Here is a 23,539-nt window from a genome sequence, read left to right on the forward strand (position 1 = left end):
ATCTACAGATGAGTCTAAAGTATGCAAGCTTCAGAGATCCATTTATGGATTGAAGCAAGCATCTCAAAGTTGGAACATATGTTTTGATAAGATGATCAGAACGTATGGGTTCATTAGGAATGGAGAGGAACCCTACATATAAAAGTGGGCAAATAGTTCAATAATTGTATTTCTTGTATTGTATATGGATAATATTCTCTTAATCGAGAATGATGTTCCTGCATTACAGGAAATAAAAGTTTGGCTGTCGTCATAATTCTCTATGAAAGATCTGGGAGAAACAGCCTTCATCTTAGGGATGAAGATCTATAGGGATAGATTTAAGAGGCTACTCAAACTTTTTCAATCTACATATATAGATATCATGCTAAAACAGTTCAGCATGAAGAATTTTAAGAAAAGCTATCTTCCGATAGGCCAAAAAAATTTTCTTTCGAAAAAAGATTATCTGACAACTCCTCAAGAGAGAGAGCATATGAGTAGAGCTCCATATGCTTTAGCAGTAGATTCTATTATATACACCATGACATGTACAAGACCAGATGTGGCATACTTATTAGGGATAGTGAGTAGATACCAGTCTGATCTAGGAAAAAATTACTGGAAGATCGTAAAGACCATTCTTAGGTATTTAAGAAATACTAAGGACCAGTGGCTTATGTATGGTGAAACTGACTTGAAACTTGTGGAGTTCACCGACTCTAGTTTTCAATCAGACCATGATGATAGTAAGAGTATATCAGATTATATTTTTATCCTAAATGATGGAGCAATCTGCTGAAAAAATTTCAAACAGAATACTATGGCATACTCTATTTGCGAAGCAGAGTATATTGCGGCATTCGATGCTGCGAAAGAAACTGTATGGTTGCAAAAATTTATCGACGAGCTCGGAGTGACACCCTCTATTGATGGCTCTGTCTTGTTATACTGCAACAATACTGGAGCCATTACTCAAACTAAGGAGCCAAGATCCCATCAGCGCACCAAACATATTCTACACCGTTATCACCTTATTCAGAAGATCGTGGATCGAGGTGACATCGACTTTCAGAAGATTGATGGGAGGGAGAATTTGATCGATCCATTTACTAAAATTCTCAAAATTAAAGAGTTTGATGACCACAAATCAAAGATGGATATACGATACTGTACCGATTGGCTTTAGTCTAAGTGAGAGTTATTGGAAAATATATCCCAAAGCCAATCATTGGACGATTGTGTTCATCTTGTAAATTGTATATGAATTTTTATTAATAAAAATTATTTGATATTTTTATTACAAATTGACCATCTTTAAACTCCTGTATTGTAATGAAGTCCTTAGGATTATAATTAATCGACAAAGAAAGATTTGTCATTAAGTCCTTAAAAATATTTGTGACCAAATGATATGCTATTACTAGGACGATAGCAATATCAAATGTAGGTCATTGTGTACCATATGAGTTAGTTGTTCTCTTAACCAAAAAGTGTGGAGAGACTATTATAGCATGCAGATAGAATATAGGAGTACATTCACATCGAACGTGACCGTGTGCCGAGCACTCTGCTGTCAAGAGTAGCTTGTGAAGGGTATGGGTATAAATATCCCTCCGATCTGAGACCACCATGGTGACTTATAAGAAACTCACTATACTTTAGTATCTAACCATCTAAGTTTTTAACTTAGTGGCGGAAGGATACTGGGTGCAGTCAAGTACTTATCAAGTCGGTGTATGAGTCAAGATAGAATTGACCCTTCTGAATTGGTAGGAGATATGCATCAGTGTATTTCAATTTAGCAAAATCTTGGCTAGGATAATCCATGAGATGAATTTGAAAGATTGAAAAATAATATGGTTGACTTAATTAGGATTGACAGTTAAATCTTAGGTCACCTTGAGTATTTGGGTCAAAGAGATGAATTATACGGTAACCATACGCCAGTAGGTTCTAGAAGGTTGCTTTGCAACACTTCGACCTATCCGATCATCGAATCATTATTGTTAGATGGTTACATCAATTGGTATAGAAAGTTATTCTTATACTATTAGCTTAGGTTCGAACCTATGGGGTCACACGCATTAGAAGATTTGGTCAGATCTAATGGCTGAAGAGTCCAATTGGATTGTGACTCTGGTGAAGAGTCCTACTTAGACTAGGACTCCGTCGGAGAGTTCCATTGAGACTGAAATTTTACTATTTATAAAAAATTAATTAGTAATTAGATTACTAATTGACTCAATTTGATTGAGTAAAGAGCTTTAGAATAAGTCTAATTGAATTAGATTCAGTTCGACTCAGATTAGGATTGATATGATCAAACTCAAATATAAGAGAAATTTGATCCTGATTCGATCAGATTTGGACTTGGCTAATTCCTAATTGGGTTAAGAATTTGATAAGATATTTAGATTTTTAATTGAATTAGATTTATTTCTATCAATGGTTTCAATCTAAATTTGATTTGGATTAGAATTGAATTAGAAATTAGAAATAAAGAGTCCAAGTCAGACTAGGACTCTATCCTTATCTTTTGTACCACATCTGAATCCATGCCAATTTCTCCACACCTAATTGGATTTGGGTTGTGATTTTTGGTGTCAAGAGAGAGGATCCAATAAGGGTAGTCAACTAGAGCTTATGAGTTATAATATTATCTCTTGCCTAATTCGAATGTGATCCGAATTAGAGATAAGATGCAGACTAAAATTTTTTTTTTCATATATGGTATATTATTAAAGTCATATTAATTTTTTTCTTATATTTCTTGATAATCCTTTGATATGTGATACTCTAAATTTCTTCTCATCCTAATAATTTTTTTTTGGAATTTTTTGGGATGCCAAAAGGAGGTTTTGGCATTGATTCATGGCACCCCTTCTTGGAAAGTCCCAATTCCTAGTCTATAAAAGGAGACCCCTCTCTTGGACATCCCATAATCAATTCTCTTGTGGATTTTTTATTTTTAGAGCCTTTTCTCCTCCTCCTCTCTTTTCCTCAAGATCTTCTATCACTTTGGAGTGTCCAAGGTGCTTGTAGAAGAAAGAAGAGATCAGCTGTCAAAGTTATTCACAGACTAGCATCTCCGAGCCCCTGATCTGTGCCAGTCTTCGCATGAATTTTTTATAGAGGCCAAATGACTTCGTGTGGCTGTGAGTGATCTAAGAAATACCCTCTCTAATCATTAGATCAGAGGAGATCAAGATCAAATTTATTTGATAATGATCTCTAACTTGTTTTGATTCTTTTGATAGATCTAATAGTTAGATCTAGAATTTCAGCATTGATGAGATCCATGTGATATTTATTTTCAGATCTAAAATATATATTTTTCCTATCAAAGATTTTGATGTGGTAGTCTAAGATTAGATCTTATATATATGATTAAGATTAAATTATTTAATCTATTATTTTCACTGTATAAAATTTTAAAATTGCATGTACTGCACTACCATAAATTTGTTTTAGGATCCACATACATCAGTATGTATCAAACCCAGCACATCACTAGCTTATTCATCTTTTCTAGTAAAAGATGACTTGATCATCTTTTCAAGTAAATAAGACTTACAGGTAGGTAACAATTCATAATCATCTTTATCACAAATTTCTTCTTGAGCTAACCTGCTCATCTGTTTTTGTTGATATGACCTAGCCTATACTACCAAAGGTAGGCATCCATGACATCATTTATACTAGGATATTTATTTCAAATGTACATTACATTAGGCTTAGATACAATATAGATACCATTATTCAACTGTCCATGCAAAATTATAACACCATTCAAAATGATATCATAATTTTTTTTATTGATATTTCATAATTAGAATTGGCCAAAAGGTCTACAGAAATAATATTTAAAAAAAACTAGGATAGTAATGACACTTATTAAGAACAATGTCCTGAGACTTGAATACAAGTTTGATGATTTCTAAAGTTAGAACTGAAACTGATCTTCTATCTCCAACATTCAAAAATCTCTCGTCATCTCCAAATCTTTTAGTGACCGAAGATCCTGCAATGAATTGCAAATATGAATAGGACTGTCGGTATCCAATACCTAGGTCATTGTATCAAAAAGAGAGAAGTTACAAGGTATTATCACATAAGTATCTTATTCGACAATTGATTGCTTCTTCTTCTTTGGCCTGTTCGGGTCAAAAAAGTGATATACTGAGGATAATTTTTCTTTCAGTGATCCTGCTTCTTGTAAAAGAAGCACTCTGCCTGACTTTGATCAGTCTTGAATTTAGATTTCTAGGACTGACTCCCAGCACCAGGTACCTTTTTATTCTTCTTCTTTTTTCCTTTCTTAAAGGAACGATGACTATTCGAAGAAGATTTTCTCACTAGATTCACCGTCTCTTTATGGAGCTGGTGATCTTTCTCAAAAGTCTATAGCAACCCCAACAGACCGTGGTAGTTGACTACAAGCTTCGTCATTCTGAAATGATTGAGGAATGACAGGTAGGACTTGGGTAGTGAGTTCAAAATCGCATCCTTCTCCAGCTATTCGTGCAAAGAAAAGCTGGGCTTGCTTAGTTTTTTAATCTGCTCGATCATGTACAATACATGATCGGTTATAGATACACCCTCCCTCATTTGGGTGTTGAAAATGGTGCAACTAGTCTTGTGCCACTCAACGTTGTTAGGAGTACCAAAAGAATCCCTTAACACTTGAAGTATTTTCTCTGGTTGAGCCTCTTCAAATTTCTGACTGAAATCGTCATTCATAGAGGCCCGCATAACACAACAAACTATGGTGCAGTCGTTAAGCCACTTCAAATAGGTGTCTCAGATCGTGCCTTGGGCATTGGGAGCAAACTCTTCAGGAGTCGGATCCGTTATCACATAAAGGATCCTCTCGTGCTCTAGGACTATCTTTAATTTTCGATATCAATTATCAAAATTCAATCTGATAAGTTTTTCACTATCCAACAGTGATCGGAGCAATAAGTTTGAGGCCATATCTACATACGCAAGAAAAATATAAAACCTAATTAGTATATGAATTTGTTGATCCTAAAGACATGGACTTTAATCTAAAGATTCTCTCACTATTTTATACGAATTGATAGTTTCTACCTTCAATTCAAAGAATTATCTTAATTTTTTAGCAGGTACTAAAATCCATATAGACTACATATAGGCCCGAGGATGGCTCGATCAATCCATATACACCTATGGATAGGTTCTCAACCAATTATTTTTTCAAATAATTTTTAGTAATAAATTTAGCCTCAGATTTTATTTCAGTAGGCGATGGGCCTCCACTAAAAGTTTTAGTTAGGTCAAACTATTAACATAAACCTACTTAATGATTCTACCTAATGAGTGATCAGGCCTGAGGATGGCTCGATCAACCCAACCATCATCAGATAGTTCAAAGAGTCATCATATGATGAATTATAATTCTATTATTCAGAGTAAATACCAGACAGATGGTGCTTTCAATCATAAATAATGGACCCATTACCATTCACCTTAATGAGAGGCTATGATTTAGTTATCACCATAACTAGCTCATTTTAGAAACCTAATAATTTAGAGGATTTAATCGATTTAGAGAAGAAAAAAAAGAAGAAAAAATCAATCAGTAGATCATAATCCTCCTACTGACTTCACCAAATTATTGAATCAGGCTAGGTCATGCTGATTGAACTGGCACCTAGATCAGTCACACTGATCAATCTTAATGGCATGGGCTAACTCAAATCACTTAACGATCTAACTAAACTTTAGTTCACCAAATTGGTCAGGTAAGTGAGATCGATGGGAGGGTCTATTAAGCTTGCCTTAGACATCATCGAAATAGCTAGGTAAGCCACTCCTAATTAGAAACCATCGATCGAAATGCCAAACTTATCTTAGACATCAATTGGTTAACTCGTTTTGATTTGACCAACCTAATAATTTGAGTTCAACCACTGAGCCATAATCAAGGTCCATTTGGTCAAATCAAAGACATAGACTAGACCATGTACAACTATTGTACTAGAGAAATCTGATTAATCTAATTCAATATTTAGCTAGACTTAATCAATTTTTCTACATGATCAATCAATTCTTTGATTCTAACCTTAGGTCTAACCTAATTAAAAAGAAAGATTTGATTTGAGCTAACTCATGCCTCATATTTTATGCAATATCATTAGATCTAAATCATAATTCTAGATCTATTGGGTTTAACACTTAATTCTTAATTAAATTTTGTATCAACATGGTTAAGATTTTGAAAATAATTTTTTCATGTAAATCTTTTACATCAAATCATAAAATTTTTTAGATCAAATTTAAATTTTTATAATTTTAAATTAAAATAATTTTGATTAAACAAGATTAGATGTAACTAGTTTCTACGCAACTTGCATCACATACAACAACATCTAGAGTTTCAAGATCTAAGATTTTGCAAGAAAATAAATTTTCTCCTTTCATTTTCTTTTTCATGGGATCACACAGTGGCACCCCTATATGCCATGAAGAGTACCCCATTGAATGAGAGGAGAGGGTCATAAAACTCTACTTGCTCCTATGATCGGACGGCCTGGTGATTATCCAATCGAGTACTTTACTACTCAGAATATCTAATCTAAATAAATAATAATTAGATTTAAAAATAAACTAATTTAGATTTAATTTAAATCATAAATAGTCAGATCAAAAATAAAAAAATAGATCTAAAGTTATATTAATTCACATCAAAATAATCTGGCTCTGATACCAGTTGAAAAAAATATGTGGCAGTGTAGTACATGCAATTTTAAAATTTTTATACAATAAAAATAATAGATTAAATAATTTAATCTTAATTATATATATAAGATTCTATCTTAAACTACTACATCATGATCTTTGATATAAAAATATATACTTTAGATCTAAAAATAAAAATCACATCGATCTTATCGATGCTGAAATTCTAGATCTAACTATTAGATCTACTATAGGAATCAAAACAAGATAGAGATCATTACCAAATAAATTTGATCTTGATCTCCTTTGGTCCAATGGTTAGAGAAGGTGTTCTTCAGATCACTTGCAGCCACATAGAGTCATCTGGTCTCTACAGAAAGATCCATGCGAAGATAGGCACAGATCAGGGACTTGAAGGTGCTAGCCTGCAAGCAACTTCGACAGCTGATTTGTTCCTCTTTCTTCAAGTATCTTAGACACTCCAAAATAAGAGAGAATCAAGAGGAGAAATAGAGGAGGAGGAGAAGAGACTCTAGAAATAAAAACTAGTAAGGGATAGATCATGGGACGTCCAAGAGAAAGGATCCCTTTTTATAGATTAGGATTTAGGATTTTTCAAGGAAGAGCACCAAGAGTCAATGCTAAAACCTCCTTTTGGCATCCTAAAAAATTCTAAAAAAATCATTAAGATATGAAAAAGATTTTAGAGTCTCACATGCCAAAGAATTCTTAAAAAAAATAAGAAAAAATTAATATGGTGCTAATAATATTTCATATACAAAAAATCTCTTTCCTAGTTTACCTCTTATCTCTAATTCAGATCGCATTCAAATTAGGCAAGAGATAATATTATGACTCATTAGCTATTACTACCCACTCTTATTGGACCCTCTATCATGATGTCAAAAATTACAGCCCAAATCCAATTAGGCATGGAGAAATTGGCATGGGTTCAGGAGTGGTGTAGGAGATAAGGATAGAGTCCTAGTTTGATTTGAACTCTTCATTTCTAATTCAATTCTAATCCAAATCAAATTTGAATTAAATCTACTAATAAAAATAAATTTAATTCAATTAAAAACTTAAATATCTCATCAAATTTTTAACTCAATTAAAAATTAGTCGAGTCAAAATCCTAATTGAATCAGGATCTTGTAATCAGACTCAATCATATCAAATCCAATCAGAGCTGAACTGAATCTAATTCAATTAGACTTAATCCAAAACTCTTTACTCAATCAAATTGAGTCAATTAGTAATCTAATTACTAATTAATTTTTAAAAATAATAAAATCTCAGTCTCAGTGGAACTCTCCCCCAGAGTCCTAGTCGGAGTAGGACTCTTCACCAAAGTCACAATCAATTAAACTCTTCAACCATCTGATCTGATCAAATCTTCTAATGCATGTGACTCCATAGGTTCGAATCTAAGTCAGTAGTATAGAAATAACTTCTTATACCAATCGATATAACCATCTAGCAATGATGATCTGACGACCGGATAGGTCGAAGTATTGTAAAGTAACCTTCTAGAACCTATTGACGTATGGTTACCGTATAATTCATCTCTTTGATCCAAATGCTCAAGGTGACCTATAGTTTAACTATCAACTTTAATTTAGTCGATCACATAGTATTTCAACCTTTCAAATCTATCTCATGGATTACTCTGGCCAAGATTTTACTAAATTAAAATATACTGATGCATATCTCCTACTAATTCAGAGGGATCAATTCCATCTTGACTCACACACTGACTTGATAAGTACTTGACTATATCCAGTAATCTTCTGTCACTGAGTTAGAAACTCAGATGGTCCGATATGAAAGTATAGTGAGTTACTTACAAGTCACCGTGGTGGTCTCAGATCGGAGAGACACTTATACCCATACCCTTTACGAGCTACTCTTGACAACAGAGTACTCGACACATGATCATGTTTGATGTGAATATATTTTTATATTCTATCTATATGCCATAATAGTATCTCTACGCTCTTTGGTTAAGAGGACAACCAACTCATATGGCACACGACGACCTACACTTGATATCGCTATCGTCCTAGTAATATCATATCATTTAATCATGAAATTTTTAAGGACTTAACGATAAATCTTTCTTTGTCGATTAATTATAGTCCTAAGAACTTCATTACAATACAGGAGTTCAAAGATGGATAATTTGTAATAAGAATATCAAATAATTTTTATTAATAAAAATTCATATACAATTTACAAGATGAGCACAATCATCTAACGATTGGCTTTGGGAATATTTTTCAATAAAAATATGATAAGTTTGACCCATGAAATCCTTATAGTGATGTGACCATATAATTCATGATCCTAACAACTTATGATAATATTCACAAATCTATCCTATTTTATTTCTTTCTTCTACACTCCCCCCATGCATAAATATTTGCCATGCATAGCTTGTCAAGAGCTTGTAAGTACTCAAACTTGGATAGTCCCTTTGTAAGAACATCCACCACTTGATTAGATGATTTGACATATGGAAGACACAACTCTCCACTGTCTATCTTTTCTCAGATGAAATGACAGTCAATTTCAACATGCTTGGTCCTATCATGTTGGATAAGATTGTTTGCAATATTGATTGCCATCTTATTGCACAATACAACTTCAAGGCAAAGTTATTAAACCCGGCCCGGGCCTTGACCCGGATAAGGCACCGGGTTAGTGGGTCAGCGGTCCAATCGTCGGGTCAACGATTGAACCGACGGGTCAATGCACAAACCATAAAATCCAAAATTTAATAACCTGTTTATATCCAGAAATACAATAATAGTCTGATAATATATATTCCAATGCTACAAGTATCAAAATACAAATGAAACAAAACTGTAATCCTATAAATACAAATAATTAGACTAAAATATTGATGAATATAAAGATTTAATGGCATAAAGTTATAAATGCATAATAACTAGTAGTTTAAAACATAACCACCCACATCTGCTAGCAAAATGAAAAGTTTTAACAAATAAGTACATAATAATGTACGATATTTACTTCAATATCTTTTAAAAAAAAAGTTAAAAGTGATAAACAAGTACACAACATAAAAATTCAAGCTAATGGATTGAAATTTATGTCAATATTTGCAAAAATATCTTCTTGAGTTGCAATGTTCTCATCTCCTCCATCTTCTCTCCTATTCACATCATTTCCATCATTTTCACCATCATCACCATCCAAATCTTTCAAGTTCAATATATCTACAAAATCACAAATTTAACAAAAAGTTAAAAAGAAAAATTATATGTAATAAAATTATAATAATATTTTATTCATAAACTATATAATAAAATAATTCGCTCACCATTATTATTATTTTTTTGAATAGAACATGATGCCAATTCATGGTAAAAGTTTCTAATTCCTCACCAGTTAACTCCGATGGCTCATCGACTAATATCCACACATCATTATCACCAAACAATTTAAAGTCAATAGGATCATAGTTGCGACCCTTGAAATAAAACCTGTATTTAATATTTGTTAGTTTGAAAATTAAATAACAAGAAATAAATACAAGCAATTGGATATCATTCATAATAAAATTACCTTTGTTGTAGTCTCAAATTATAGTGCACAAATACTAGATCATTAAGCCTTTGATGCTCTAACCTATTTCTCTTTTTAGAATGAATATGTTCGAAGATGCTCCAATTTCTCTCGCACCCGGATGCACTACAATTTGGCTTAAAACATGAATAGCTAACTTTTACAAATTAGGTGCACAACTTCCATAGGTGACCCACCATTCATCTAGATACAAAATATTATATTTGTTAAAATAGAATGTAATTGAAAAAATTTTATATCAATGAAACTAATGAAAGCATAAGAACATAACTAAGGAACAAGCTTACCTGGAGCCAAGCGACTTCGATCATTTATAGCGATGAGCGTCCAAAGTCATTTTCTACATTTCTAAATAACCTCATCTCATTAGTTAAGTTCCCCTGCAAGGTTGGATTACCAAATGAATATCTCTCTATGACATCTAAGAGTCCAGAAACACTACGAGGATGTTTATCATAAGTTCTGAGTCATATTGAAAATAGGGATTCAACCAAAACCCAGCTGCATGAAGATTTTGGTGTAATTGCAAATCCCACCGAGAATCAACTATTCTCAAATAAGGTTCAACTACAATCTTTCTCCTTCTAAATCTCTTGATATTTCATCTCTAGCTTGATGCATAGCATGATACAAGTAACCCATTGAAGGTCTATCATCACTGTCAACAATCCTCAAAACTCGAATTAAAAGCTCTGTTAGTTTAACAATGGTTGCACATTCATTCCAAAAAAGAGAATTAAGCACGTCATCGGCAAGCTTTTTTCCTTTACTATCCTTAGCATAAGCTGAAGTTGTCCACTCTCTAGAAGTCACCATTGCTCTTAATGCATCTTTGTGGCCTAATATGCTTTGTAAAGCAATAAAATTGGTAGCCAAACGTGTAGGTGCCGGACGAATTATCTCCTTTCCACCAGTAAATTTTCTCATCAAATATAGATGATAACAATGATTATAAATATATTTTGTGATACCTATAGCATGGGCTACGGTGTTCTTCATGAAACTAACTTGCCAATGTTTGCATGATAAGATTAAGACAATGAGCAGCACAAGGTGACCAAAAAAGTGTAAAAAATTTGCTCCAATTTTTTACCGGCAGCAACATAGTTTGCAGCATTATTAGTTACTACATGAACCACATTTTTAAAACCAACGAACATGACAATTTCTTTGAACAACTTGTACAACATATCAGCTGTCTTTGAGGTATCTGAAGCATCCATGCTTTTTAAAAATACGATCCCTCTAGGAAATAAACTAAAAAATTAATCAAATTCTCCTACACTGATCTGTCCATCCATCAGCCATGATTGTGCATCCTGTTTTCTTCCATGTGGCACGAAAGCTTTCAACATACTTTTTCACCTCATCAACATTCTTGGTTAACAAATAATCACGAACAAAATGAAATTTTGGAGCTTTGTAACCAGGCCCCATACTAGCTATGGCATCTATCATGCACTGATAATACTTAGAGTTGACAGCATTAAATGGCACACATCATCTATCATCCATTTTGCCACTGCAAGATCACACCTTTCAACTGCTTCTTTGTTTTGCAACAAGCTTTTTATAGTTGGTTGAGCACCAGGAGTTGTTCTTGGCATGAAATAATTTTCAATTGTTCCTAGTTGTTTTTCTTTTCTACCTTCTATATTTTTACCTCTTGTATTACCCGTAGACTTGTTTGATGAGGGAGGAATTTCTTGTATGTCATCATCTTCACCTAATTGCTTATAATATACTTGTTTCTCATGTTCTTATGCCTTGCACTAAAGGGATTGTAATCTTCACCCATTTTTTTTGTTCTTTTCTTCTTCTCACTAATAGCTTGAATATTTTGTATCATTTGATGGCGAATATCGCCGGCACCTTGCGACATGGTTCTACTTCTCCTTTTACTCCTGCAAGATGTTGTTTGAAGCGATTGATCCCACCACCAGCAAATGATTTTCCACAATACAAGCATGCCAACTTCATCCTTTTGGTATTACTACTAAGTTCAGGAGCTTCTCTACAATGATTCCATGTAGGATCACTTTTACCTCTAACCCCAGTTATTTGAGTGGATAAGTATTACTTGAATCATCCATGGATGACATACTTCCCTCAACAGAGGCCATTTTGATAATCTGCAAAGAAAATTAAATTAAGCTATAATTTATAAGTAGAAGATAAAATAAATAAATAACAAGATCAAGTCATCGACATCTTCTTTCATTTCTATCTAAATTTTTTTTCCCATGATCCTATAGAGTCAAACTCACGGTGATCACAGATTACGAAATTAAAAAAATAATATTTAATATTTACTGTATCAATCAGCATAGCATCATTAAAAAAAAAATTCTTCATGTTCACGGGTGTTTACTGTACTGTGGTGTCTAGTGTTACTGTGACACTGCAGTCAGTCACACAGTATTTAAAAAAAAAAAAATTTGCCGTGTTCGCAGACAGTCACACACTCACACTGTCACAGCATTTACAAAAAAAAATTTTTTTTCACCATGTCCGCAGCTGTATATGGAGGAGGAGGAGGAGGAGGCGGAAGGGGGAGGAAGGCGGACAGCCATATGGAGGAGGAGGAGGAGGAGGATGCGAAGGGGGGAGGGAGCCGAGTGGAGGAGGCAGAGGGGGGAGCGTACGGAGGAGGAGGAGGAGGCGGAGGGGGGAGGGAACGGAGCGGAGGAGGAGGCGAGGGGGGAGGGGGTCGAGCGTATGGAGGAGGAGAAGGAGGCGGCGAGGGGGGAGGGAGCTGAGGGAGGAGGAGGCAGAGGGGGAAGGGGGCAGAGGGGGGAGGGAGTCGAGCGTACGGAGGAGGAGGAGATGGCGGAGGGGGGAAGGAGCCGACGGAGGAGGAGGCAGAGGGGGGAGGGGGTCGAGTGGAGGAAGAGGAGGTGGACGGTGGATTCCTGGATGGCGAAGGAGGAGGAGGCAGAGCCACGGAGGGGGAAGGCGGCCGAGCGGAGAAGAAAGAGGCAGAGGGAGGTCCGGAGGGGAGGGGGCGAGCAGAGGAGGGCGGTCGCGGTTGGAGCCTTGGAGGAAGCGGACGGAGGCAGAGGGGGGAGGGAATGGAGCGGAGGAGGAGGCCGAGGGGGGAGGGGGTTGAGCGTACGGAGGAGGAGGAGGCAACGGAGGGGGGAGGGAGCCGAGGAGGAGGAGGCAGAGGGGGAAGGGGGCAGAGGGGGGAGGGAGTCGAGCGTACGGAGGAAGAGGAGATGGCGGAGGGGGGAAGGAGCCGACGGAGGAGGAGGCAGAGGGGGGAGGGGGTCGAGCGGAGGAAGAGAGGTGGATGGTAGATTCTCGGACGGCAGAGGAGGAGGAGGCAGAGCCCAGAGGGGGAAGGCGGCCGAGCGGAGAAGAAAGAGACAGAGGGAGGTCGGAGGGGAGGGGGTGAGCAGAGGAGGGCGGTCGCGGTTGGAGCCTTGGAGGAAGTGGACGGAGGGGCTGATTCTGGATCCTATTCGCTGTCGGACTCCGAGATTTGGAAAAAAAAAAAGAGTTAGATAACATATTACTCACCGAGATGGAGAAGACTCGGTTCTCCTCCTTCGCTGTCGCTGCTGATTTCGTCGCCGAGGGAAGATGGGCTGAGGCTGAGGTTTGAGCTCGGGAACAAAGACAGACGAAGGGACGACAGGAAGTCGAACTGTCAATCTAAAAGATCAGAAGATTTTAATTTTTAATTTTACGGCTCAACCGGGTTAACTGGATCAGATGGTTCATGGTTCAACCGGCTGGTTCATGCGGTTTTAATCGGATTTTAAGCATAAACGGTTTAATTAGATAACCGGCCCGGTCTTCTGATCGGTCATCGGGTTTTCGATCCGACCGACCGGGCCGGGCCAGATTTAATAACACTGCTTCAAGGAGACTCCACTATAATATCAATGTCCTTTAGGGAATTCATGTCCATAGAAGTTCAGCAATCCCATGGGCCATAGCATGATACTCAGCCTCTACACTGGAGCGAGCATATGTGGATTGCTTCTTGTTTCTCTAAGTTACCAAATTTTTTTCAAGAAACACACAATAGCCTGTAGTAGAGCATCTGTAATCAAATGATCCAGTCTAATCAGCATCAGTGTATCCTTCTAAACTATGATAATCATTTTTTCTGTATATTAACTCTTTTCCTAGAGATCCCTTAATATACCTTAGAATTCTATCAACAGCTTTCATGTAGGCAGTGGTAGGGGCATGCATGAGTTGGCTAACCACACTTACTACATAAGTGATGTCAGATCTTGCAAGGGTGAGATATAAGAGTTTACCTATAAGATACTAATATTATTCCTTTTCTTCATGATAGAGTTGGGTCCTATTTGTGATGGATAAGTGATGATTAGTCTCTATGGATGTATCGATTGGCTTACTCCCAAGCTTTCCAGTTTCTCGAAGAAAATTGAGTGCATACTTCCTCTAACAAATGGATGCATCCATTTGATCTTACTACTTCTATTCCCAAGAAGTACTTCATGTGACCAAGATCTTTAATTTCAAATTCAAAACTCAACCTATCTTTCAAAGTTTGGATTTCAACCTCATCATTTTTGGTAATAAGCATGTCATCAATATAAACAATTAGGACAACCACCTTATTTTCATTTCTCCTCACAAAGAGAGTATGATCAGCATTGCCCTGAGTATAGTTAAATCTCTTCATGGCAATCCGCAATCTATCAAACCAAGTGCAGAGAGATTGTTTTAGTCCATAGAATTTTTTCTTAGTCTATAACATTTTTCTTCAATATTAAAATCTGGTAGTGGTCGTATGTAAACCTCTTTTTTCAAATTTTCATTGAGGAATACATTTTTGACGTCCATCTAGTATAGATTCCATGAGTATTGAGTAGCCACGGATTGGATCATCCGAACAGACTTCAACTTTGCAATCGGAGCAAAGGTTTCTTTGTAGTCAATGCCGTATGTTTGGGTGAAGCCTTTTACAACAAGTCTCATTTTATTTCTTGCAATAGTATCATCAGCATTGTACTTGATAGTATAGACCCGTTTAGAGCCCATCATATACTTTCCTATAGGAATATCAACAACCTCCTAAGTATTGTTATTTTCAAGGGTTCTCATTTCTTTTTCCATAACTTGATTCCATTTGGGATCCTTTCTAGCCTTTATAAAACAACTAGAAATTGGGCAAGTAGAGATAGTAGATAGAAAAACAAAATGTGAGGGTGAAACATGAGCATAGTTGGCACATTGATCAATAGGATACTTAGAATGAGGGCATTTAGTGCATTCTCTAGCTGCTTTTCTCAAGGCAACATATATGTTAAGTTCAACATCAAGATTACCTTGAGTAAAGACATCAGCTGTAGGTGGAAGACAAGGATCCTATAACTCAGCTACCTCTTAAGAGCAGTCGGTAATATGACCTCCTTCATTAGTAGCCCCTATGTCTCCTCCATTCTCCCCTTGACCTTCATCTCTATGGATATCTCCAAAAGAAGTGGGGATAGAAATAGGAGTGGGAATAGGAATAGGAAAGCTCTCTTCCATCATACTATAAGTCTACCCCTGAAGAGAGTTTCCACAATGTACAAATGATTCATTTTCAAAGAATGTAACATCCTTAGTAACAAACCTACGCTCAGTAGTAGGATCAAGACATTTATAACCTTTCTGAGTAGGAGACTACCCAAGAAAGATTCCTAGGATAGCACGAGGGTCAAGTTTAGATCTTTCTGGAGCAAAATTATGGATGAAATAAAAACACCCAAACACACGAAGAGGTAAAGAGAAAAGAGGTCTATCAGGATGCAAGAAAAGACAAAATTTTTTTTTACCAAGAGTATGAGAAGGCAAACGATTCATGACATATGTAGCAGTGAAAATGGCATCACCCTAATATCATTTTGGAAGATTGTGGGTAAGCAAGAGCGTGTGAGCCGTATTCAGTAGATGGTGATTTTTTTTAGTAATACCATTTTGTTGAGGAGTGTAGGCACATAAAGTTTCATGGAGAATATCTTCATCTTGCAAAAAAGTAACATGAGAATTAGCAAGATACTACCGAGCATTATCAGAGCAAAAAACCTTGATTCTCTTTCCAAATTGGGTGAGAATCATTTTGCAGAAAATTTGAACAATATGAGGGATTTCTTCTCTAGACCTACGTAAATATGTCTAGGTTTAATATGAGTAACTATCAATAAAGATAACATAGTATTTGTGACCATCCAAAGATTCAACAGTTGCAGGTCCCCACACATCAGAATGAATTAAGTCAAACAAGCTAGAAACATTATGCGTAGAAGATAGAAACGAAGTTCAATAATGCTTCGATAACTGACAAATTTTGCAATTTAAGAGTTCACGACAACCTCACAAAATAAGTTGGGAAAAGAAAAATAAAGCGACTGAAAATTAAGATGACCAAGACGGCGGTGCCATAGGTAGATATGCTCAAGTTTAGTGTCAACCCAGGACCAACTCTAGTATGAAAAGCAGCAACTTGCTTGGACTGAATGTAATAAAGATGACCAATCTTACGGCCACTTTCAATTGTTTACCTCGTTTGCAGATCCTGAAAGACACAATAATGAGGAAAAAAGGTCACATCATAATTGAGATGTTCAGTAATAGTACCAATAGAAAGCAGATTTAAAGACATGTCAGGAATATGAAGAGTAGAATGAAGTGTAAGATTGTTTGTTAATGGAACCACCTCCTTTCTAGCAATTGTGGATTGAGAGCCATCAGCAATGGTAACTTTCTCTTGCCCTGATCCAAGAGTGTAGGAAGAAAAAAGACTAGAGTTACCCATCATGTGGTCTGTAGCACCGGAATTTAACACCCAATCTAGAGAGGAGGGAGAGGTAGCATTGAGAGCCATACCACCTATACTGCCACCAAAAGAACTATTCACATAAGCCGTGGAAGCACTAGGAGATGTGGATGAAGAGGTGTGCATCTGAGAGAGAATGCGCTAAAGACAAGCTAAGTCACCGATAAAGAGATTCGCTATCTCACTCTTTGTCCGCCCATCTGGTCGATTAGGATTGATCCCTCCAGCAACCACTACATTATTGCTTGTGGATTGGCTTTTCTTGTTATTTTTGAACTTTGTAGTTTTTTTTTAGGATGAAGCTCCCAGCAGAAGTCTACAGAATGATTTTCTCTACCACAGTGGCTGCAAATCTTGATTCCCCTAGTACTTTCATGCCCTTTGCTAGGATGACCTCCTTTGAAAGTAGAAGTCAGAGCAGAGTGATCTCCAACCATACGAGTAGAAGATATGATGGGTGAAGGAGTCATTGCCTTTTTTCGTGCCTCTTCACTTAGAATTTTGTAATAAATTTGTTCCAGTGAAGGGAGGAAGTTGAGGCTAAGAATTTGGCTCTTCAACCTCTCATATTCAGAGTTTAACCCGGCTAAAAATTTGAAGATTCAATTCCATTGCTAATTGTTCCAACATTTTCTCTAATCAGCTAGACACGCCTAATCATCAATAGTGTAGCAATCAAGTCTTCCCATTTGACGCACAAAGCACCAAAGTAGGTAGTAATGGTCAAGCTCCCCTGTTGAAGCTGGTGAATCTCGCAGGTTAGTTGAAAGATACGAACAGTGTCCTGCTTATGCCCAAACATCTCTTTTAGAAGTCTCTCTAGCAGTCTTCTTCCGAAGGATCATTCTCGGGATCTTTGCACTAACAAAACTAATGATCTATGCCATTACCAAATTATTCTCTATCAACCAAGTATCATATCGCGGATTAGTTGTCGGGGGTTTGACAACTTGTCTATTGATGTAGCCGACCTTACCATGACCTGCAATATACATCTTGGCAGCAGCTAACCATACCATATAATTCGATTCAGTCAGTTTTATTAGGGCAATTGAGAGATTAATATTGTCATTACTAGTTGGAATATTGTTGGCTAGAGATGTATTAATTATAGGGGAGTGCTCAGATGAGTTTGGAGAATTTGTAGTAGTCGATATATAGGATGTCAGACTATATACATAATCACAAACAGATCACAAATAGAACACAAACATAACATTCGAAGATACAGTAAGAGCTGATATCAAGAAGCAACCGAAGCTGGAATCAATACTGGAATCGATGTTGGTGGACTGCCATATGCCGATCTCGAGAAACAAAATGGAGCCGATGGACTGCCGTACACCCAAGAAGGAAGCTAGATACCGACGTTTGATCAAAAGCAAAGATCGAACATGAGCTCTGATACCATGTAGAAAAAAAATGATGTTTGGGAAAGAAGATTATTTTGTTTTTCTAATTTTTTAACTTCATGAATACAGATTTATAAATACACTAAAGTGGATAGGCTACTATTGTAGTTTTACAATTGTATCTGAACATGCATATTATCTAAACAAATGTGTTTCATAATCACAAAAAAAATATGGTAAGTTTGATCTCTAAAATCCTTATAGTGATGCAACCATATAATTCATGATCTTGACAACTCATGATAATATTCACAAATCTGTCCTTTTTTATTTCTTCCTCTACAATAGGCAATGTGCATTACCTTTCTCCATAGACCTAGATCTTAAGTTAGATATCTCCACCCTAATTTGGCAAGAATGGATTAATTGAACTAATTGACATCCATTACTCCCAATCCTCCTTATCTTCTTGAAGACACATTGTGCTCTAATTAACTTTACAAGATACTTCCTTGGTCATCTTGTCTACATTCCATAAAAAGGATCTCTTAAACAATCAATTTTTCTCACAATTTATACGGGTAGTTTGAATAAAGACATGTAATAGATAAGGCCGATAAAATATGATCCAACCTATTAATTTGTCCTATGTTCGATCCACTATAAATAGATTTGGATTTAGGTTAAATAGATTTCGATCATAAACAGGTCCATCCATTTAATTCATTTAATATTTGGATCAGATTTAGATTTCAAATATTTGACCCATTTAACCCATTTAATATTTAGATCAAGTTAAGTCAGATAACCTGTTTAATTTATTTAAGATATGTTTAATTTGTTTAAAACCTACTTAACATATTTTTGACCTATTTAATCTAATTTATTCTATTTAATAAATAGATTAAATATATTGGATTGGATCACCTATTTAATAAACAGATCGGATTCAAATCTGAAGTTTTGATCTATTTAATAAATAGATCGGATTTGGATTGATGATTTTCTGATTCGACTTGCATTGATCTAATCTATATCTGATCTGACTTGATCCAATTGCCTCGTAGTAACAGGGAGGGAGGGCAGTAAGAACAAAAATACAAGAATTAGTCTTCCCCTGAATGATAGGTATTTCTTTTTCCAAGACATGTTTTTCTTTCGCAGTAAAATGGATGTCATTCCATGCTCCGGTGCGTGCGCGTGGTGAGAGAGAGAGAGAGAGAGCAGACCAAATACCCAGTGCAAACAGAGAAAACTAGCCTCTGTAGTTCAGTGCCACACTCCCAACAAGCTTAACAACCCTCCTTCACTAAAAGCACATCCAACTTTTGAAAATGGGAGCCGTGAGTGACGTTTGGTTAGCAATTTGGATTGGCATCGGACAACTAGCTGCAACTTTTGTTGCTTGTTATAATCAACACGCGATACTTCTTTCCAGAGGGAATAATTATGGGGCTTGTGTATCACAGGGCTTCTTGTGATTAAGATCATTTGTTAATAGTAAATGATTCAAGTGATAGCCTGCAAGGCTTACTATCGGCAAACCAGATGAACTGTGTTGCATCTATATCCAAAGAAGTGTTCTGACAAATTAGATCTGCATCTGGTTAAATTGAACACTGGTTATTGAAGGAGCTACACACGGAGTCAAACTACTACGAAACTGATCTCATGAGATCCTCCTGGCTTATCATACAAATCATGCAGAACTGATTCAGAGTTTTGTGAGAGTATCAAGCATGCTTTGGCGTGGGCGATACATGGCCTCCAAAGGAATAGCCTTGGCCAAAGTTAGACTCGAGCCTCCTGCTGTCATGTCCACCTCTTCCTTTCCAATCCCTTCCCACTCAAAGCACTGGATCAGAGTTCCCAATGCTAGGCCAACCGCCCTCATTCCAAGGCCTTCCCCTGGGCACCTTCTCCTTCCCATCCCAAAGGGGATCATCAACTTCCCTTCCCCCTTCCCACCCTCAAATCTTTCTGGCATGAACTTTGTAGGCTCCTCCCACACCTTGGGGTCCCTGTGAACCGCATATGCATTGACCAGTAGCATCATTCCACGTGGAATATGAAAACCTCCCACACTACACTCTTGGGATGATTCATGAGGCAACAGAAGCGGAGCTGTTGGGTACATCCGAAGAGTTTCGGTGATGACACACTGGAGGTATGGAAGATTGGAAAGATCCGATTCCTCAAGCAGGCGCTCATTTCCTACTTGTGCGTCCATCTCATCCCTCATCTTCTTCAATGCTCCTGGGTTGTTAAGTAGGAGAGACATCGCCCACTCAGTTGTCTCAGATGTAGTACCTGTGCCTGCTGCTAATAAACCCTGTTGCAGGAAAATGCTCCATTTGTGAGCTTCAGTGATTGTTGGGAAGCATTCTAGCTTTTAATCACTATGGTACAGAAAAAATTGGTTTTTATATCATTGAATTGCATTTAGGTTGCAAGCGGCCGCAACGGTAACCATTCACCATGGTGCACAGAAAGCAGAAGAGCCCACTGTGGTGTAACAATTTCTCTTGTTAAAGTGAATGACATTAAACTCTAGGTGGATTACTTGTTTTTGGTGTGAGGGTCTTTCTATTTTGGAGCTCATTTTTTTTGGATGTTGAAGGCATTGTTCATGCACAAAGTGGTACTAGAATGACACAGAATCTCAGTCAAAAAAAAAAAAAAAAAGTCTAAAATAATTGATTTATAATTTTCAATGGAGAATTTTATTTTGGAATAGGTCACTGATAGCACAAATTTTACCCCCAGAAAAAAAAAAAAAAAAAAAAAAGCTCAGGGAAAGTTGACGTTTAACGTTTTGATTGCTTTAATCACTATCGAACTGTGTGATGTGATTTAAGGTACAGCTGCAAGTGGACTGTTATATCAAGCAACCTAACATTTTAATGTGCGATTCATGAGCAAAACTCACATAAAAGAGATACAGAGTTGCTGCATAACTATCGTAATTCTCCTTTTTCTGCATATGGTACCAAGTTCGACAAAGCCTGGAGTAGTATGATTTCCTTATTAACGAGAAAACAAAAATAAAAGAAGTTAATCAACATCGATTAACTCTGCTGAAGATCATATCTCATCCCCATGCTATTAGAATAATTATTCAGTTGATCTAGTAATTTTGGATTCTAGGAGTGAGGTCAGAGCATGAGAGGAGGTGGACGCCAAATCCCCTGTATCTTGAAGAACTAATTACTTAGATTATTTGTTACTTAGATTATTTGTTTACAGAATAAGTTAATCCGAACCAAGTAGACAAAAGGAATCTTTGTTTACATACTTTTGAAATCTACAAATATTTGTTTTAGAGTTTGAATTAAATGGAGTACTTTAATGAGTCTTGTAAAGATAAAAGCAGGGGACACTAAGTATGGGGAAATTACATCTTACATCACGAACACAATATGACTGTGTATCATGCCAATCATCTCATCTCCCTTCTATAAGTTCTATTTATCATATGTTCTTCTTGGTGATTATTCTATATCAACAAGATAAGATGATTGAGGCAGTGCACGGCAAGGTTGTTGCTCGTGGTGTAGGATATAATTTTCTCATATTTAGCATCCCCTGCCTTCTTTTTTTTTTTATTTAAATTTTATATATTTGAGAAGGTAGGACGGACTCTTATGTAAAACAAAAAAGGATTTTTTTTTTTTAAAGACTTATGCTTCTAAGCACTGTTTAACGTGACGATGGATGTTTGGATTGAAGAAGAAGTTGGGAGGGCACGGGGTTTACTGCAGTGACGCCGATCCGCGCCGGAGACAATAAATACTGTTCCTTCCATAGGTTTGGATTGTCAAGATAAAAATGGACAGAATTAATTAAAGAAGCTAAGGTGGCAGCAGGGAACTTACAGCACCAAGTGCTTTGATCACTTCATCGGTGTAGTAATCGGGATCCGTCTCCTGCAGCGATAGCAGCACACCCATCATAGTCTTTTTCTCCACCCCTTCCTCCTTGCTTTTGCTCCTATGCCCATCCATCAGTCTCTGCATCAATTCATCCCTTTCATTTTGGAACCTCGCCAGCTTCTTGCTAAATCCCTGATAATCGACCCATCTCAGCACTGGCACGTAGTCAGCCAGATTGGACGCTCCAATCGCCGGCGCTGCCTCCTCCCCCAGCTTCCAGTATCGCCTCGCCTCCTCGGATATCCCCGACTTCTCCTCCTCCTGGCCGTAGAACCTCTTCCCCGCGATCATCCTCATGATCACGTGCAAAGATAGTACGATCAACCTCGACTTCACCTCCGCTCTCGCGAACCCATCCATCGCTTTGGTTGCTTGCCAGTCCCGAACGAGTTGGCGAACCATGGCCTGGACCTCTCCGGTGCGAATCCCGGACGAGGAGTGGAGGCGATGTGTGGAGAGTACCTCGACGGTGGCGATGCGGCGGAGGTTGCGCCAGAGGGGTCCATAGTTGGCTACAGCAAGGGAGATGTAGTTGTAGCTCAGGTGTTTCACGGAGGGAAGGTGGGGACGGTTGGCGAAGGTGATGTCGTGCTTCGAGAGGCACTCTTCAGTGGCAGAAGGGGAGGAGACGAGGAGGACAGGGCGGGAGCCGAAGCGGAGGAGGAGGACGGGACCGTAGCGGTCGGAGAGGCGGGCGAGGGTTTGGGGGAGGGGCTTCTTAAGTTGATGGAGGTGACCAATGAAGGGGATGGAGGGAGGGCTTGGTGGGAGGTTCTTCGTGTTCTTGGAGGAGAAGACGAATTTGACGAAGAGGAGGAGAGCTAGGAATAGGGAGATGCAGGAGATGGTTCCCATGGTGGAGATGGTAATAGCGGGGGTGAGGAAGAGCTGTTGAAGCTACTGACGGATATTTTATCGTCCCCATTAGTCCTCAACGAGTGATGGAAATTGAATCGAGCTGCGTACGTTGCCCGGACCCTCCCAAATTTCCTGGGAACAGCCAAAGATCGTCTGCGGTACATGCACGGCACCACAGAGTGGATGCAGTTGTGGTAGCCACTATATCAAACAATGTGCTTCGATCCGCGAGCTCCGTAATTATACCATACTCCGTAGAGCATCCATCCTCTCCTAGTAATATACTGAATCTAATC

General features: G+C 37.5%; 1 protein-coding gene across 1 annotated transcript; it reads right to left on the reverse strand.

The window, feature by feature from the left end:
- Positions 1-19,987: 19,987 nt before the first annotated feature.
- Positions 19,988-23,325, reverse strand: LOC105033511 (cytochrome P450 81Q32). Its single transcript, XM_010908365.4, is given in 3 exon segments — positions 19,988-20,785; positions 22,329-23,259; positions 23,261-23,325. Coding segments are annotated over 3 exon segments (1,599 nt in total). The 5' UTR covers positions 23,311-23,325; the 3' UTR covers positions 19,988-20,167.
- Positions 23,326-23,539: the final 214 nt, after the last annotated feature.

The sequence above is a fragment of the Elaeis guineensis genome, chromosome 2, assembly GCF_000442705.2.
Source record: "Elaeis guineensis isolate ETL-2024a chromosome 2, EG11, whole genome shotgun sequence".
NCBI lineage: Eukaryota > Viridiplantae > Streptophyta > Magnoliopsida > Arecales > Arecaceae > Elaeis > Elaeis guineensis.